This window comes from Typopeltis vanoorti, chromosome 11, assembly GCF_054136105.1.
Source record: "Typopeltis vanoorti isolate ZY-2024b chromosome 11, IOZ_Tvanoo_1.0, whole genome shotgun sequence".
NCBI lineage: Eukaryota > Metazoa > Arthropoda > Arachnida > Uropygi > Thelyphonidae > Typopeltis > Typopeltis vanoorti.
Window position 1 is genome coordinate 107,452,582 of NC_143559.1, and position 18,896 is coordinate 107,471,477.

At 35.6% G+C, this 18,896-nt stretch overlaps 1 protein-coding gene across 3 annotated transcripts in view; it reads right to left on the reverse strand.

Moving 5' to 3' along the window:
* LOC150101917 (uncharacterized) overlaps positions 1-18,223 on the reverse strand; it is an 87,865-nt gene extending 69,642 nt beyond the window's left edge. Inside the window, exons 1-3 of one of the 3 annotated variants that reach the window (XM_090400558.1) lie at positions 17,991-18,223; positions 17,384-17,744; positions 10,456-10,961 (exon numbers count right to left, since the gene is read on the reverse strand). In XM_090400558.1, coding sequence (XP_090256684.1) covers positions 10,456-10,862 — 407 coding nt within the window. In that variant the 5' untranslated portion in view covers positions 10,863-10,961; positions 17,384-17,744; positions 17,991-18,223. Of the gene's footprint in view, positions 1-10,455; positions 10,962-17,383 lie in introns of all 3 variants that reach the window. The other 2 variants (XM_090400559.1, XM_090400560.1) reach the window with 2 other exon arrangements.
* Between the last annotated feature and the right edge of the window lie 673 nt (positions 18,224-18,896).

Genomic DNA, 18,896 nt, shown 5'->3' on the forward strand with positions numbered 1-18,896 from the left:
TTACTCAAAATACTAAATTAACTGTATACAAAAGTGTTCAAACCAATATCAACTTATGGATCTGAAAGCTGCATTAGAAATAAAACACTTCACCAAAGACCAAAGACCTACCTAACACTCAGCGTTAAGCCCATTGTTAGCCATGGCCTCCTGTACAACTTGTTCCACAATCTTCTATCCTTTGTGAATCTTTCCCAGTCTTTCACTTTCATAATAGTCAAGTCTTGGATTATGTTATCAATCCATCTTAATCTTGATCTTCCTTTTTTCCTTCTTGCATATATCTTCTCTCTCGGCATTCTTTTTGGTATGAGTCTTCCATTCTCTCTACATGTTCACCAAAGACTATAGACCACAATATGACAGTCCTGAGAAAGATTGGAGATGTGAACTGATAGCATCAATGGCAGTATCATATTAAAAACAAGCATATTAGGAAAGAACTTGACATTGTTAGCAACCAGGAATATATTAGCAGAGTTAATCTCAGGTGGTAGTCACTTAAACAGAATGGGAGACTAAATATTAGCAAAATGATTATTCTCTACCATGTTAGCAAGAAAACAGACCCAGAGGAAGACCAAGATATAGGTGGATTGATACAGTAAAAAGTGCTTTAAAAAACAGAAATATAACATATATAATGTTGGAGCACTGACAGATAACAGATTGATTTGGAGGAAAATTGTTAGTAGGAGGTTAGTAATGAAGTTAGTAGGAAGTTAGTTAGAAAGTTCTTCATATAGTAACTATCATAATATTCTATACATTCCACCCCTTGAGGGTACATGTCAGAATTGATGATGATAATGAGTTTAAATAAATCAATTAACAAGTCTTCAGAACTCTAACTAAACAACTAAACTGAATAACTGCTACACAAGTGTTCGAAACGACCAAACACTATTTCTGAAGATTACAAACTGAAAGTTCAGACGAATCAGTTTGTGGAAATTTGTGTAACTGATGATTTTGAGACATGACAAATTTCTTGGAAGCTGGGAGCATCACCCGGTTAAACAAGGCCCCCATTGTTTTTGCCAGAGCAAACAGCAAAAAGTCAGCTACTGGAACAAATCTTAAAACACACCCCAACTCAACATCTGAGTTCAAGATCAGTACTACTATCATAAGAAGCCTCAATGACAAAGAAGTGGAGCAAGCTGAGGAATTGGATAAGTACCAGATGGACATAATAAAGGTGACTGAAACAAAAAAAGGCAAAAACCGATGAGATCTTTCTGAGCAATAAATACAAAACGTTACATTCAGGTAATGACAATCAAGGCCATAGTATTCAACACTAAATACGAGATTGATCTTCAATGAGCAGTCTCAAGTAGAGTGATGTGGGCAAATATCAGAACGAGAAACTAGATAATAAGACTTATTTGTGTCTATGGTCCTCCCACAGAAGGTTCTACTAAAGTAAAAGTGGAGAAATTGTTTGAGGCTTTAGAGAAAGTAACTGACACAATGAAAAAGGAAAAGTTGGTCCTCGTTAGGGATCTAAATAGCAGAGTAGGAAATGATTATCAGACATAAAAAAATGTTTTGGGAAAATTTGGAGAAAAGAGCAAAGCTAATAATAATGGAAAATACCTGTTGGATTTCTGCTCAGGACATGGACCAGTTATTAGTAACATAATGTCGCAATATAAAAATGTACACAAATTCACATGGAGAGAAGAGGCAAGGAATAAGAAAAGTCTCATCGATGTTATTGTTGATAAGGATGTATTATCACTAGTGCAGGACACTAGAGTGCACAGAGGATTCGAAATTGATAGTGATCACCATTTAGTCTTAAGCAACAAAAAATTGAATTTCATATTGAAAAGAAAAACAAATAAAAGTTGAGCAGCTCTCGGATGTCAACTGTAGACTAAAATACACAAAGATTATTGAAGAAAAAATGAAAGAGTTTGAGAACAGGAATCAAACCTTGGAGATTCAGTAGCAAGCCTTGAAGAAAGCCCTGATTGATTCAGCTACAGAGGCATGTGGTGACGTTGCAAGGATAGAAAAATTAGAACTCCATGGTTGACACAGGAAGTTAAAGAGGCAGTGAAGAAAAAGAAGAAAGGATATCAAAAGTTCCTGGTGTTAGATCTGAAATAGGAAACTTCAAATTTTACATGACATTGCCATTCCAGAATCTAACAATTAACAAAAAAAACATACATGCATACTTATCTTTTAGCGCAGTGTAACTATGTTTTTTTTTGTAACAACATCTTGTATGATAAACTGTGAATATTTTGAATTTTAAATTAATGTATCTAAATGTCTAGCATGAATGTAAGTCAGCAAAGGGGGAAAAATAAGAGAGAAATTATTAGTGAAATATTGTAAATGAAAGAATGCGTATTATTCAGCAACATAGGGCAAAGATCGCCCCAATACTGTAAAAGCAGCGTAAGCACCCGCGGGCATCACATCTAAGAAGGCATCATGACGCATACGTTCCCGGAAACAAGAAGTCCCATATGTTGATCGGTGAAGTCACCCAGCTGGAGACCAATGGGTGAGACGATAAGAGAAATTCAAACTCGGGAAGGTGGCGCTCTAGGAGAACGAATAAAACCCGCGACACGGAAGTAAATCACCCCGTTTTTTCTTGTTCCTGGATTTCTCTCTGTGTGCTCCAAGAGTTCTTCGCAGTTCAGCTCTCATTTTTGAGGGCTGACTTACGATAGGATCCAACATGTCACCGCAGTAGATTTCGGCAAGATTAACCGCAGGCCACGATCAGAAGATCATCGACGAAAAACCTTAGCAGAGGGATAGCACCCAGCCCAGGTGAGCACGTGTAACCCACGTGGTGATAAGATCGAGACAACCAGAATCAAAACAAAGAAGGAAGGACAGAAGAAAACCGATAAAGAATAGATAAGTACTCTCACTTGTTCCAGCCCCTTTTGAGAATTGACTAACAGTGTTAAGAGAATGCAATCTAAAATTTGTAATGAAAGAAAGAGTGAAGAATTAAGATCTATGTAAATGACTATGTTTTTGAAGTGAACTTTAAGAACTTTCAGTTAGATAGAGATTCTGTCGTATTTAATCCGAGAGAGATTATAAAATGTGCTAAAATGCCTTGAGTTGTAATTATGAATGTATTATATGTTGAGTTAATGAATTTGCTATATATTTTGAAGTCAATGCATAATTGTTTTTTAAGAGTGAGAGAGAATGAATGGTAGAAGTTTAACATTAGATTTGATAACCATTTTAACTTGTATGACATTATTCATTGAGTTTAATAAATCTTTTGATTCCTTACTTACATGTGTTTCTGATCATGATGACTGACCCTGACCAACCGTAAAACATCGAACCTGAGAACGTGTGTGTGTGTGTGTGTGTGCGGGAATACCCCAATTGAAAGTAGTAGGGCACGACTGCAAATAAAATAAAATAAGCCAGAGAACCCAAGTTTCTAAGAATTTAATTTACTTTGTCAGTGGCACCTGATATTCTATGATTACCCTAAAGGCTGAGTTTATCTCTAACCTTAAGGCCCAGGCTGGCGCAGATAAAAAATAAATTTGCCTGAGTGACCAGGATAACGCATAGAATTCAGGGAAAGGGCAATTTCTGGTGGCCCTTAAAAGTTAAGTTACGTAAGAAAAGGCATAAGAGAAGCGAGACATAAGGTTAAGATTAAGATCACATAACAATGGCGCAACCTACTTAACAAAGAGGTACATGCGATAGAACTTGATATAGCGACTGAAATAAGAAAGGATAGAGTTAAATAAAATTGCCTCGATATATCAATATCAAAGATATATGGTTGCAACACTGGCAAATAAGTCAGCTTGTGCTCATAGGGAATACAGAGACAAATGTAAGAAATCTAAACACTGTGTAAAACTAGCTAAACAAAAGTTATGAGAAGATTTTGGCATTGGCATAAACATAAAAAATAAATATCAAGAAGTTGGCAAGATATTCTGGAGGTTGTTGAAGAAGCTAATAAATGGAGGAAAGAGTGCTGTAAAAGGAATTACAGATGATAAAGGTGATATGAAAACTGATGAAAAGGATATCCTTGAAGTATGGAATAATTACTTTGAAAAATTTCTATAAGAAACAATCAGTGACAGCACAGTGGTAAAAAACACTGACCAGGCATGCAGTCAGGAATACATATCCATACTTAAAGTAGAAAAAGCCATCAATGACATGAAATGTGGAAAGGTAGCAGGAGTAGATGATATTCGACCAGAAATGCTCAAGTATGGAGCTATAAAAGTCTTACAGTGGCTGCACTGCATAGTTCAGAAGGCCTGGACAGAGGGACGAATTCCAGATGATTGGAATAGAGCTCTCATAGTATCCATATATAAAAAGGGAAATAAAACTGAATATGAGAATTACAGAGGTATTTCTCTACTGAGTGTTCCTCATAAGATTTACACAAGTATATTTGAGAAACAGTTGAGAAGCATTTTGGAAGAAAAACTTGGTAAAGAACAAGCTGAATTCAAGCCAAATAGAGGCTGTCAGCATCGGATCTTCACTTTATGACAAATAGTTGAGAAATCATGGGAATATAACAAAGATCTGTATTTAAGTTTTGTGGATCTAGAAAAGGGATATGACAAGTTGCCAAGAGAGAAGTTATTCAAAATGCTACAGTTATTTGGCATGAATAGGGCATTACATCAAGCAATACTTCGTCATTATTTGAGTTGTAAGTCAGCAGTTAGAAATTGAAGGAAGTACAGGAAGATGGTTTGATGTTAAATCAGGTGTCAGACAATGATACATTATCTATATGGATCCCATTATGAAGGAAAGTGGTATTAAACCTGAAATCAAAATTGGAGATGTTAATGTAAGTTCTTTGCTTTATGCGGATGCTTCTTCTAAATAAATTCGCCACAAGTCTGCAAGATTCCCTGACTAAACTGAATAATTGTGGTAATAAATTTGGTATGAATATCAGCAATAACAAGTCAAAGACAATGAAAATAGGCAGAAGCATTTAAAATATGAACTGCATTTTGAATGGAGAACCTATAGAACAGTGAAACATTTCAGCTACTTAGGCACGATTTTTAGTAAAGATGGTAAATTAAATATGGAAATAGACAACAGAAAATCAACAAAGCTGGTATGGTAGGAAATCAACTGAATAAATTTATATGAAATAAGAGAGGAATTAGTCAAAACACTAAATTAGCTGTATACAAGATAGTGTTCTAACCAATTTTAACTAATGGATCCGAGAGCTGGGTCAGAATTAAAACACTTAACCAAAAACTAGAGGCCCCAGATAACAGTCCCGAGAAAGATTAGGGGTGTAAACAGATGGCATCAATGGCAACATCATATTAAAAACGATGATATTAGGAAAAAACTTGACATTGCATTAGCAATGTCAATTGCCATCCAGGAATGCATTAACAGAGCTAATCTCAGGTGGTATTGGTCACTTAAACAGAATGGAAAAAAGAAAGATTAGCAAAACAAGTGTTTTGTACCAGGTTGGCAAGAAAGAGACCGAAAGGAAGACCAAGATATAGGTGGACTGATACAGTAAAAAGTGGCTTAGAAGATAGAAATATAAAATTTGATAACGTTGGAGTCTTGACAGATAACAGACTGATTTGGATTAAAATTGTAGATAGGAACTTAGTAATGATGTAAATTTTTAATGTAGTACTATCATGTCCTGTACACCCCTAGAGGAAACATGGCAGGAATCTGATCATGACAATTTTGAGTAGAAAGTGGGTACACATTCAAATTTTCAACCGAACAAAGGGATCACATGGTGGCACTCAACAGGATAAAAAGCTGAGTCAAGTGAATCATGCATGAAGGAACTCTATTCATGAAGAATAAAGTTGTAAACTTTGATTTCCAATGTCTCAATGACATCATCTAAATCAGGGGTTCTCAACCTTTTCCAGTGGCGTGCCACTATATTTAATTCAAGATATTAGATGTACCAGTAAGGCAGTGGCTCACGTACCACCAGTGATACACATACCATAGGTTGAGAATCCCTGATCTAAATGATTTCACATGGGGAAGAATTATTGGAAAGCTTGAAGAAGCCTGTAGAATTACTGATATTTCCAGAGAGTTTGGAATCTCACATTGCATTGTATTGGCTCTAAGCAGAGTTTCAAACCAATGGAATGTGTTCCAGATGTTTGCTAAGAGGACACCCTCGCTCTACCACGGGGCATGAAGATATATTTTTGGTTATATCAGCAAAACGTAACTGATGCATCACGGCAGGTCATCTCTGTTCAAGAACGGGTATGCAGATATCTCGACAAATTGTAGTAAGGCGTCTGCGACAAGTAGGCCTATATGCCCGAAGGCTTTAGTCTGAGTCCCTTTATCCACAGTGCATCGTAGAGCGCATTTTCAGTGGTAGAGCACGTTATGCATAAGAATTGAACAAGACACCAATGGACTAATGTACTATTTAAAGATGAGAGTCGTTTTAGTCTTTTCTCAGATTCTAGACAACACTTGATCTGGCATGAAAGTGGTACCGCTTACCATCATGAGAATGTTCTTGAAGAGGTGCTAGGGTCATGGTGTGGGGAGGCATTATGCTTAACGGATGCATCCAGCTACAAATACTGGAGAAAGGGACTATGACTGGTGAACAATATTGCAACGACATTCTTCAACATCATGTTCAATTGGTCTGCGATGCTGTAGGTGAAGAATTCATTTTTATGAATGATAATGCCACACCACATCGTACAGAATCAATGGAGATACTTCTAGAGACCAAGGATATTAATCGAATCAAGTGGCCAGCACACCCCCCAGATCACAAACTCATACAACATGTTTGGGATGTAATAGGGAGATGCACTGCTGCTCGAAATTCCCCTCAAGAAAACAAACAAGGCTTTATGCTTGAAGGAGGAATGGACCAGTTTGTCTCAATAACTCCTGAATCACTTGGTGTTGAGCATGGGTACGATGTTGTGACAGTTGCATCGCAGTTTGAGGTAGACATATCCCATACTGAAATGTCTCTTCGCATAGTTTCCTGTAAGCATAGTACATTAATTTCTTAACTACCTCCTTAGGAAATTTGTGACTTTTGCCAAAAACCTATTGCAATTTAATCTGTACAAAATTTATAACACATTTTTTGTGTAATATAATTTATTAGTATACTGGGAATAAATTATGCCCACATTTGGCTGTAGTCGTGAAACGTTTTTCATATACACGTAACCCTTGTATAATGCAGATGTTAGGTTCGATAGAAATGCCGCATTATGCAAGACTCAGATCACACAGAAAAAGTAGGTTTAGATTCCGAAATTATTATTTTTTTAATTATACAAACAACGACATATCCAACAAAAAATATTTTTATTTAATTCAGGTAATTCATGTAAATTACAAAAACATAAACTATGAAACAAATACATAGAATAAACTTATAAAAATTACAAATTGTACGTAAACTTCATTGCATATAATGCATAAATGTTTTAGGCAAAATAAAATAAAGTACATATTTTAATCGTCATCGCTGTCTTCAAAACTAACATTCCGTAGATGTTCTTTATTTACGAATGTCCGGATGTTGTCATCACTTGAAATCTCTTGGACACCATTTGTATAATTCTCATTGCACACTTCGGCTGGTTTAGTTATCAAGAAGTCAGCAATAAGACCTTGCACTATGCTGCAATTTTTTTTTTTAAGTTCATAATATGGAGCTAAACAAATATCCATTGTCTCATGAATTTTCCAGAGCGCTCCATTCAGGGATCATTATCCGTAAAATAACTTCCTAACTTTCTTGGCAAGTCCAATTCTTCTGCCAATTTCTTTAAACTGAATTCTTCAACGATTCATCACAATTAGAATCTTTGGCAGAACTTTCCCTGCCATTTGGTTCGACGTCATCTATTAATTCTACCAGTTCCTCCTTATTTAAATCTGTTTCCCCATCAATTAATTCACTAATTTAGTTTTCAACCATACTACAAAATCCCTTAAGTGGCCATTACTATAAAAATAAATTTTCTACATAAAAAATGCATTACATATTAATTATATATGTAACTCACCAAAAAATAAAGTGCTCAGCTTGAGATTAACACTTATAATTTTTAATGTTCCTTCCAGGCAGAAAACGAAGACAATTTTCAACAATAAACACTTCATATGGTAAACAATTAACGTACATGCATGCTAAAGGGTATTTTCCCTAATATAAATTCACTACTTATAACTACATGTGCGATACGGGCTGACGCAAATTTAATGAAGGTAAAATTTGATTTTTAAGTCACACAGTGAAAAATATATGAAAAGATAAAGGGTTACTATAATTTGCAGACCATGTTATATCGAAATCGCATTGTATAAATACCATTATATCGAAACTGCGTTATACAAGGGTTACCTGTACAAGTAAAAATGTAATTCCTCAACTTTTGGACAACAGTGTATAACAAGTGTGTATGAAAATTCAAAATAAAATCAAAATATTAAACACACCTGATGGGTATATAGAAAATATCAATTGCTGTGTTCTCTGAGAGTTGGAATAGAAATCAACCTTTATTGAAAACTCAGACTACAGATATGAGAAGTCAAAAGAAAAACTACAGGAATGAAATGATGACAGTGATATCATATTTAAAATTAATATAATGAAAAAAAAACTTTGACATTATGATCGTTCAAGAATGTGCCAAGCAGAGTTCTCTACCATTACTGGCTGGAAACAATCCAAAGAAAAATCAAAATCTAGGTAGAATTCAGTTAATAGTACCTTAGATCAAAATATAAAATCAGACAATATTGGAGACCTACAAACACAGACTGGTGAAAGTTATTTAACTAGTAATAATGAAAACTTTCTGATAGTATATGAAATCTGAGAGATGGCACTGTGAACTTTCACTGACATTATAATAATATCGTTGTAATACTTTTAAAAGCATTCAGTGTTCTTGTAAGCTCTAACATGCAATGAGACCGACTTCAGTTATGAATACATGCACGTCACCTTTCAAATGTAATTTACCATTTCTTAACTCTTCTCTCCCTCCCCAAGATGCCTTAGCGACAAATGGTAAAATATAAGAGCCAATAAATCCTACTTTTTACCTGCATTAAACCATTTTTCTTATTTTCAGTAAGCTGATATGCTTGTTCCACTAAAGTTTTTTTGTATATCATGTTTTTTGAAGGCTAAGAGAATCTATGCATTTGATACATTTGTGCCAGGATAAATCACTGGTAACGCTAACCACTGGCCAGCCTGGCTGGCCGAGTGGTTAGCATGTCTGCTCTCCAGTCAAGAGGCTGCGGGTTCGAATCCCACCATGGGCATGGATGTTTGTGATTGTCTGTGGAAATACCAGTGGTGGTGGTGGTAGGCGGTAGATGGCGTTGGGGTCAGCTGGTGGATTGTGAGTGGTGGAAACAGAGCTGTAGAGTAGATGCCCTCCCTCTATGAGTCCTTGGACTCCCTGGAGGTGACAAATAATAATAATAAATACCAGTGATTTATCCTAGTATTTACCAATTATATCCTGAGGATATGAGGACTACTGAAGATAAGATGAGCGAATGAACTGAGATCTTGTGGAGAAAGAATAGAAAACAGTATTTTCACAGCAGTGAAGATTACTAGCATGTGTCACCCCATTGAACAATGGCATGGAATTCAGCATTTCTTGTAGATCCTTAAATATTTAAAAATCTGAGCAAATATTAGAAAAATTGGACAGTTTGAGCATGCAAGGTTTATAAAGTGAGGAATGAAACATATCAGCATCAGAAATACTATGGATAAGGTTTGAAGTTCATGAGAGATTATTATGTACAAGAAGAAAACGGATCACTGGTATTCTTATACCAGCAGATAACAATGGAATAGCCATGTTATTACTACTTTATACAGTTTACTGTATACTGCTTTTGTATGTATTTAAAATCATCAATAAGCAAAACAAAGTTTTATTAGGCCCATTCTCTCAGTCTTCTATGATCTACTGACTGCTATAAGCATGACTACCCTGCAGGTTATGCCCCGCACAAAGGTGTCTGATCAGGAGGGACACCATTTCATTTAAATTTCATTAATTTGCAAATTCTATTTTATGAAAGCAGTGAAATATAAGTTAGAACAAAGCAGTCTCTTACCCACAGGGGTGGCATTGGCTATACGATATAAATTTTGTGGTTTGCTTTCCTATTACCAGTACATTTATTCTTTCTTTCTGTCATTATTTTTAAGACATCTTTCCTACAATAACCTTTCACGTGATTAAATTTCATTCTATCTTTCAGTTTTCTATTTTTGTATTAAGAAGTGCAGTACAGCATGCAATTGGTAATATTTAAAAATCTGAACAAATATTAGAACAAATTTTTAAAAATACTAATTGCCATAAGAAAGCATATTATTAAGAAAAACAAACATTAAACACCTACCGTTTTCGAGGCAAAGTAGGACTGCTCCTCATAAGTGGACTTTGTGGACTTGTAGCAATAATTGCTAGTTCTGTTAACCGGTCATATGCGTGGAAGAAGGATGCATCGGTAGAATTTGAAAGATTTAATGGTGGTGGAATTACTTTATTTTTTCTTAATTTTTCTTCATTCTGGGATGACATAGAATTTGGTAAATCTGCAGTTCCTTCAATAAATACAAAGGGCTGAACTGAACTATCATTTACTATTCCTGGAGAATTTTTGACTTCATTCTGAATGCATTCACTGCCATGTATAAACTTTCCTATTTCCATATCCCTTGAAAATCCCTTCTTCAGAGAAAGCTGGCTAGACATAAGCTGAGTGAAACTTAGAGACAATGTTTTCTGCCATTCAGCACCAGGCATATTTAGTATTCCACAGGGATATTAAAGAAATTTAAGAGGGAAGAAAGGAGGGGAGAAGACTACTGACTCTGAGTAATGCTATTCTTTATGAAGAAATTCCTGAAAAAAGAAATATGTGAAATTTAAAATATGAATACATAATCAACATTAAACTAGTTTTGAAAAAATCAGAAAATGGAGCAGTTTATGTTCAAATGCTTGTTAGACTTTCATTCCACCTTTTAACTAAACTCAGCTGCAAGGATTAGAGACATCAGGCTTTTTTTAAAAAAAAAAAACAGGTGGATTGAACTGTTTGAACGGTCTAGCAATGTTGGCATTAACTACATTTATTGATTTCTTAATTCCAGATTACCCTTTGTACTACCAAGTACTGTTTCAGTAATGCTAGCGCTTCATTTTCTCTTCCTGCACAAGCAAAACATAGCGGTGTGTTTCCCAAAGATTAGAAAACTAAAGAAAATACTCATCTTATGTTTCATGAGTTTGATATGTTTAATACCATGAAACATAAGATTAATAATTGCAAACACTTTAGCCATTCTCAAAAATGAAAAAAAAAATAATAATAATAATAATCAGATTCCAATCAGTAAGATTATCATCTGGGCTAGTGAATGTAGCCTTTTCTGATAAGATGAAAAAATGATGAAATAAGATGAAACTTATTTATGAAAAAAATAGATGAAAAAAAAATAAGATGAAACTGTTCTTCACTGAAATGGCATCCATCATTCTTCTGCTTTCCACTACATCTGTTAAACCTTAAGCAGCAACTGTCAAACATCCTTTAATAGCGAAATGCAATAATAATAATCAAAAATGCTTCTCTTTATCCCATATATTTCAATTCTTTAGAACAGCCTTCATCACAAAGTGTTCCCCAACAACTACAACCTCATGTGACTACAACAATCACAGACGCCGTGTGGTCACTCCTGTACCTAACCGGGTTTTGGGAGCAAAGCCTTGTGCTAGAAGAAGTGGTAGGTTTGCAGATGCCTTTTCCATACAGAGTTAGTAAGACAATCACAAACATCCATGACCATGATGGGATTCGAACTCACAACACCCCATAATCAACAGATTATGGAACATTATAATTAAGATGAAAAGCCAAATGGCTATATTTTCTGGTGAAGTGAGTTAATCCCCTTAATTTAACTAACTTTGCCAGAAAATAGTCGTATGGCTTTTCATCTTAATTATAATATAATATAATATATATGGGCACACCACTCTGGCATTCGTATAGTGAAGGTATGCAATTTCTTTTCACTTAAACTTTGATATCATCCAGGTCTAGCTACTCACTGATGAGACCTCAAAAAAAAGGTTGAAACTGGTCTGGGTAGTGACCTCTCTTCATGATGTAAAGCAGTATTACATCTCCTAGGAGCTGTGTTTTCACATTATGAGAAAATATCAAGGACAGTGAGGGATCTTGCTCCACCTTTGCTTCGAGATGACTTGGAGTTGTACTACCAAGTGGTTACTTACGCTTCGATTTGCCGATAGTTCTTCGGCATGAAACTCGTAGATCATAGTTTTCAATCTTAGAGTTTTGCTTACTGGCTGTAAAATAATAAGGGATTTTTTATCCCCTTAATTTAAGATTATGGAACAGCTGACAATTTCCTTTGATAAAGGTCTAGACAGGAGTCCCGTCAACTCCTGGTTTCATTATAAGTGTAGTAAAAACCAGCATCAACTAACAAAACCTTCTGCAAGCTGTTCTAAACCTAAGATGAAAGCATTTTGAAAATTGCCAGTTAGATCCTGTGACAGGATTGAGTTCTGCGTTTAGCTGGAATTACACCAAGGTAAATGAAGCCAGTGTGTTACCTGTTAGTTACATGTTTCCCAGTGAATTTTCCTGCTTTCAAGAGGATGAGGGTCTGTTGTTATTATAACAAGACACCTCCAAGGAGTCCAATCCTTTTCATGCATCCTGATAAGTTTCTCCACAAAATAATTTTCAGTTTCTCTCATTGCATTCAATGAATCAATTTTAAGTCACGCATTTCAAGTCCATAACCAACACACAATTGCAAGAACTGTTCGATGTACACACACAAACCCCGGCTTATGTATGAATTATGTTCTGCAAACGTTACATAACACTGATTTTATGTAAGTCAGATTTAACCTCTGCTTCCACAGTATTGCTTGCATATAAACAGTACATAGCTACGTGGCCAGTAAGAAGAGAAATGACTGTGGAAGAATGATATTGTGGGATGTTGTTGTTGTCTTGTCCTTTGAAGAGTCTTAGATGTTTCCGTGTGCTCTTTGTACTGCTTTGGCTATGTCTGTGATTTTGTTTGTATAGAGCTGTTGTTCAAGATTAGGATCTATTTCTTGCAAGGCTGCTGTAATTGCTGGACAGGTAAAGATGTGAGTGGGTGTCAGTTCAGTATTGGGGCAGTTGTTGCAGTTTCTATATGTTCTCGTATCATCTGTATTGATCTTCATTCCTCTATAATGTCCTGTTCGTAGTCTTGCTATCGTGGTGGAGGTCCTTCTGTCAGCATTGATCTCGGGAATTTGATGTTGTATCACTGATTTCAATGGAATTAGTTTAGCTTTTGCTAGTGCATTGGCATCAGCAAGAGTTATCATATGAGTTTCTTGGTTGAGTTCTCTGGCCTCTTTTGCTAATTTATCAGCTGCTTCGTTGTGATCAATGCCTACATGAGCAGGAATCCATTGTAAAATGCAACTTTTACCTAAACACTTTAGATGATTTAAGAGTTTATGGATGTCTTGTGTGAGCTTGGTATTGCCATTTTTGATTGCCTCCATAGCTGATCTTGAGTCACTGTAAATTATAATTCCTTCAGATTGTTGAGATGATGATAGATTTAAATAGGCTTCTAGTGCTTTAATTATTGCGTAGAGTTCGCTGGTAAAATTGGAAGCGATTCTCCCAGATCCAACTTTTATTGCAAGTTTTTCACCTTTCGGGAGTAGAAGGAGAACACCAGCACCTCCATTAATCATATTGGTGTCTGATGATCCATCGGTATAACAAATAACCTGTTTGGAGGATGAAAGAAGGTTGATGGTATTTAGGCCTTTTTCTTTAAGCATTTCTTTTGGTTCTTTTTTTGTACAGAGTTTGGTAAGGTTTAGATTTATGGAGGTATTTGAAGGTAAAGGACTGGAAAATAGAGGTTCTTTGTTTATGTGGACATTTAGCTGATCAAGACCTATTTCTTTCCTGATAGTGTCATCATATTGTAAAGTCGATGATCTGTGAAGTCTGCAAATTTGGTTCCAATGTTCATAAGTTTTTAGGGAGATATGATCACTTTGGAAGCTTCTGATATTATTTATGAATTTTATGGTGGCAAATTTTCGTCTGTCCTCCAGCAGGTCAAGCCCACATTCCTGTTGGGCTCTGATGTTGTTAGTGGATGAGACTGCACCAATGATAATCTTGGATGCTTTTGCTTGTATTTTGTCTAGTTTTTTCTTTACCGATGAGGCCGAAGGTGACCAGATAGGTGCTGCATATTCCATTATTGGCCTTATTAGTGTAGTGTAAGTAGTTTTGAGGATTTTTGGCTTTGCGCCCCAATTTGTTCCACAAAGCCTTTTCAGTATGTTTAATTTTTTTAGAGCTCTGTTGGAAGTGTTAGAGATGTGTTGTGCAAAACGTAATTCCTGATCAAGCGTAATACCAAGGTATTTTGGATTTGTGACTTTTTCAATTAGCTTGTTATTGATCATGACTTTGGGATTGTAGGAATGTCTATTTTTCCTGTCTGTACTAAATGTACTTAGTTTTGTTTTGTCTGGGTTGATTTTGAGTTTGAGTTCGTCTGACCATTTTTCTAATCCTCTCATGGAAGAGTCATATTGTGGGATAAAAATGGGAATAGAGTGAATGATGCAGAGGACATAGTGGAATTGTTCAAAACACTTTATTGGAGTATTTCATCCTAGAGGAGTCAGTTTTAATGCTACAGGGATAGGGCAGGGTGAGGTTTAGAGGTATTGGGGGAGAGTGTGTTTCAGATACTGAGTACTCTGGAAATCAGATACCGAGTACTCTGGATGTCAGTAAAGCTTTGGGACTGGATGGTATTTCACCACAAGTTTTGAGAGAATGTGCTAGGGAACTGACAGTGCTAACTTTAACCTGGCTTTTCAATGAAAGTCTGGCTGCAGGAAAGGTGCCCAGGGAATGGAAGGAAGGTAAGATAGTGCCATTGCATAAGGGCGGTAACAGACTGGAAGTGTCTAATTAGAGGCCAGTTTGTGTGTCATCAGTAGTTGTTGAGATCTTGGAGAAAGTAGTGAGGGACTGTACACAGCATTGGGCAGATGAGGGTAATGTCATCTGTGAGAGTCAACATGGATTTGTGAAGGGGCGCTCTTGTTTTAGCAATATGCTAGCCTTTTATAATAATGTTACAAGAACATTAGACGAGGGAAAGGCATATACTGCAATTTTCTTAGACTTAGCGAAGGCATTTGACAGGGTGCCACATGATAAGCTGATATTTAAGTTGCAGCACATGGGTCTGGATGTCAGATTGGTCAACTGGATTCAGGATTGGCTGTCTGATAGGTATCAGAGAGTTGTGTATGGTGGAGCAGTTCCAAAGAGGCAGAGGGTTACAAGTGGGGGTCCCACAGGGCTCAGTACTAGGACCTATAGTGTTTAACCTTTATATCAATGACATTGCCAGTGGATTGCAAGGGGATATTCAGTTGTTTGCGGATGATGCGAAGTTGGGAAGGATTATTAGTAATAGTGCAGATGTGGTAGCCCTGCAAGAGGATTTGAATAAGCTAGATAGATGGGAAAATGAATGGGGGTGTCAGTTTAATGCAGTAAAATGTAAGGTCTTGAGGTATGGGAAACATCGATGGGATGCTGCATACTCTATGGGAGGAGTTATACTGGAGGAAGTAGGGGAGACAAGAGATCTAAGGTTGATGATTGATAGAAACCTGAAATTTAGAGGACATATTGCAAAGGTGGTGAAGGTAACACAGAGGATTGCTGCAATTATGAGGACATTGACCTGCAGAGATAAAAGGGTTATCATTCCGGTGTATAAGTCTCTGATCAGACCACACTTAGACTATTGTTCACAGATTTGGTCCCCAGGATTTGAAGGGTACAGAGACGGATGATAAAGATGGTTTCAGGACTGTACAATTTTGGTTATAAGGATTGGCTGAGGGAATGTGGACTACAGAGTTTGGTGGATAGAAGAAGGAGAGGTGATACGATTGAGACTTAAACTGTTGCGAGGTGGTTACAGGGTTGACACTGGGAAGTTCTTTCGCTTGGTTGAACAACAGAAGGGAGTGATGACAAGAGGCCATCCCTCGAAGTTATGAGAGAAAACTGTGAGCAAGAGTGTGAGGGGTGGTTTCTTTGCATGGAGGGTGGTTGAACCATGGAATGCATTGCCTGATGGAGTGGTGAGAGCAAGAACGGTCAATGAGTTTAAGGAGTGGTATGATAGACTGTGTTTCTTAGGGGGGGCCTCTCCTCGATGAGTCTTGACAGACTTTATGTTCTTAGGAAGGACCTCCGATGAGTCTTTTGACTCCATGGAGGCCTGAATAATAATAATAATAATAATAATAATAATAATAATATATACAATAGTATATTAACATGTTCTACAGGCACATTATATTTCAATATGTAATTATTAATGCAAAGTAATACAATACAGTATAAATAGTATAAAAAAATATATATATATAAAAAATGCAATGTTTAATTTGGTCATTTAACAATTCATTTGGGCTTGTGAAATTATCAAGAGATGAATGAACAGCTGCTTCTTTCTTTGCTTTATAAATCTTTTTACTTCATAAGGCCAACATTTTATGACCTCACCTTTCTCTCTGGACTTAAGAAATGTGAGGTCTTAGGATCCATTCTTCTCCAATTGCTTTATTCACCATCATCTATCTTTATAATTTTCATCCCTATAAATGTTGGTACATTTATGCATGGGTTTACTTTTCCACTTCTGTTCCTTTTTTCCGGTCATGACTGTACTCTACCACAGTGCAGTGTATGAATACAAATACACACCATGTCTGTGTTCTGTTCAACAGTAAATGAAGAAAGATTGAGAAAGGCTCACATAAACTTTTATAATTTCTTCAATTTCATTAACGCAGCATTTATATTTAATTAGCATAGAGAACATCTATAAACGTTTTTAACTGCATAAAAAAATTTAATCTTATCGTCAGTTTTGCTGCTAGAAAAATATGAAAAGAAAAACAAAACATTTCAATTACTAAAGTAATTCAATAATAAAAGTTCAAATTTACACTTCTCAAGACTACGAAATTTAAACTATGCATATTGTTAACTAATTCAGCTTTTCTGTAATATTCTATATAATAAATCAATCAATCAATATATTGAAGGTATATTGAATCAATATATTGAATAACTTGCTGGCAATTTCAAAACTTAAAAATAATGCATTTTACTTTATTCTAATACGTATGTTTATTTAAGAATTGCACACCTGCAAATGATGAAGTCTGTCACACTTGACCCTCTTTTCCATTTCTTAATGAATCGAATTTAATGGTATTTAATGATGACAACATGGAATATCCTTTCTGGAGACAATCCTTTATTAAATTCCAAAGTTTAATAATGGATCCTTGGATGAGCATTTCATTTCTCCACTGGCAACACTCAGGGAAATTACGAACGACTGTCTGTCAATATTTTACAAGTTAGTGTAAAATTCTGATCCTATAACCAGCATGCCAATCCGAGTCCGTTAGAAATGAAATGTAAAACATTACAAGACCATAGGGTCTGCTGATTAAATGGAATAAACTGCCTACTTCTCTTCATAAAAGGCCTGCAACAGCAACCTATACAAACACAAGATGTTTAATTACAAACTTTAATATCGATCGAAAATCGTCAGACAAACATGTAACTTCATTCATTCATTTTCATTGGCTTACTCGAAGTTATGATTACGAAAACAAAACAAATGTCCAGTCACAATTATCATTACCAAAATTCACAGTACTACCAACTTGTGTAAACAGATTTTTTCAAAACTATATATATAATTTCAAGATGATATGATTCGAATATAAAATGTTTATTACATGCGTTTGATGCACTGACTATATCAACACATATCCCTGCAACACAAGTCCAACGTTTATTAAAATCAATTACACATATGTAAATTTATAAGCATACTCTACAATCACGCGAATTAAACGCCATCATTGGATTAAAATTATAACAAAAACAGATAGAAAGCCTTTTATAAAAGTATTATTAATATGAATCACGTAAAATACACATTACTATCCTACACTCAACAGAACAAAATGGCGACAAATTCATACTCAAAGAGTATTCCGATGAATGACGTTCCTTTGAAATTTTATAACTAAAAATATTTCTACTGTTTATCAAATATATATTTCAAATATATAATTTTTTTATTTACATATTTATTTTCGTACTCATTTTTAGGGATTTATGCATTTTGTATTATGTGAAAAACGACATCGCAAGTTCAAAAAAAAAAAAATAATAATAATAAATAAATAAAAAATATTTATTATATAGAGCGCCCTATATATATATATATATAATAAGCTCTGATATATATATATATATATATATATATATATATATATATATATATAATATAATAAGCTCTGATCACTAATCTTAATATTTACCCTTAATGCAAAGCACATCTCCTGGAGAAGATGTATGATGCTATGTATTAAAGGCAAGGGGCCACTACCCAGACCGGTTTCGACCTTTATTGAGGTGTATTTAAGTAAAGACCTCTCTAAAAATTAGGACTATCCCTAGACCACTCCATAGTGGCCGAAAGACCGTCCTACTCAGCGTTGTTCCACTCAATGACAGGCTCACCCCATCACCGAGAAGAACTTCTCAGCATTGGCTCTACCCAGTAGCAGGCTCACCCCACCACCAGCCAGAACCATAATCTCAGCAGTGGCACAACTCGGAGGCAGGCAAAAACC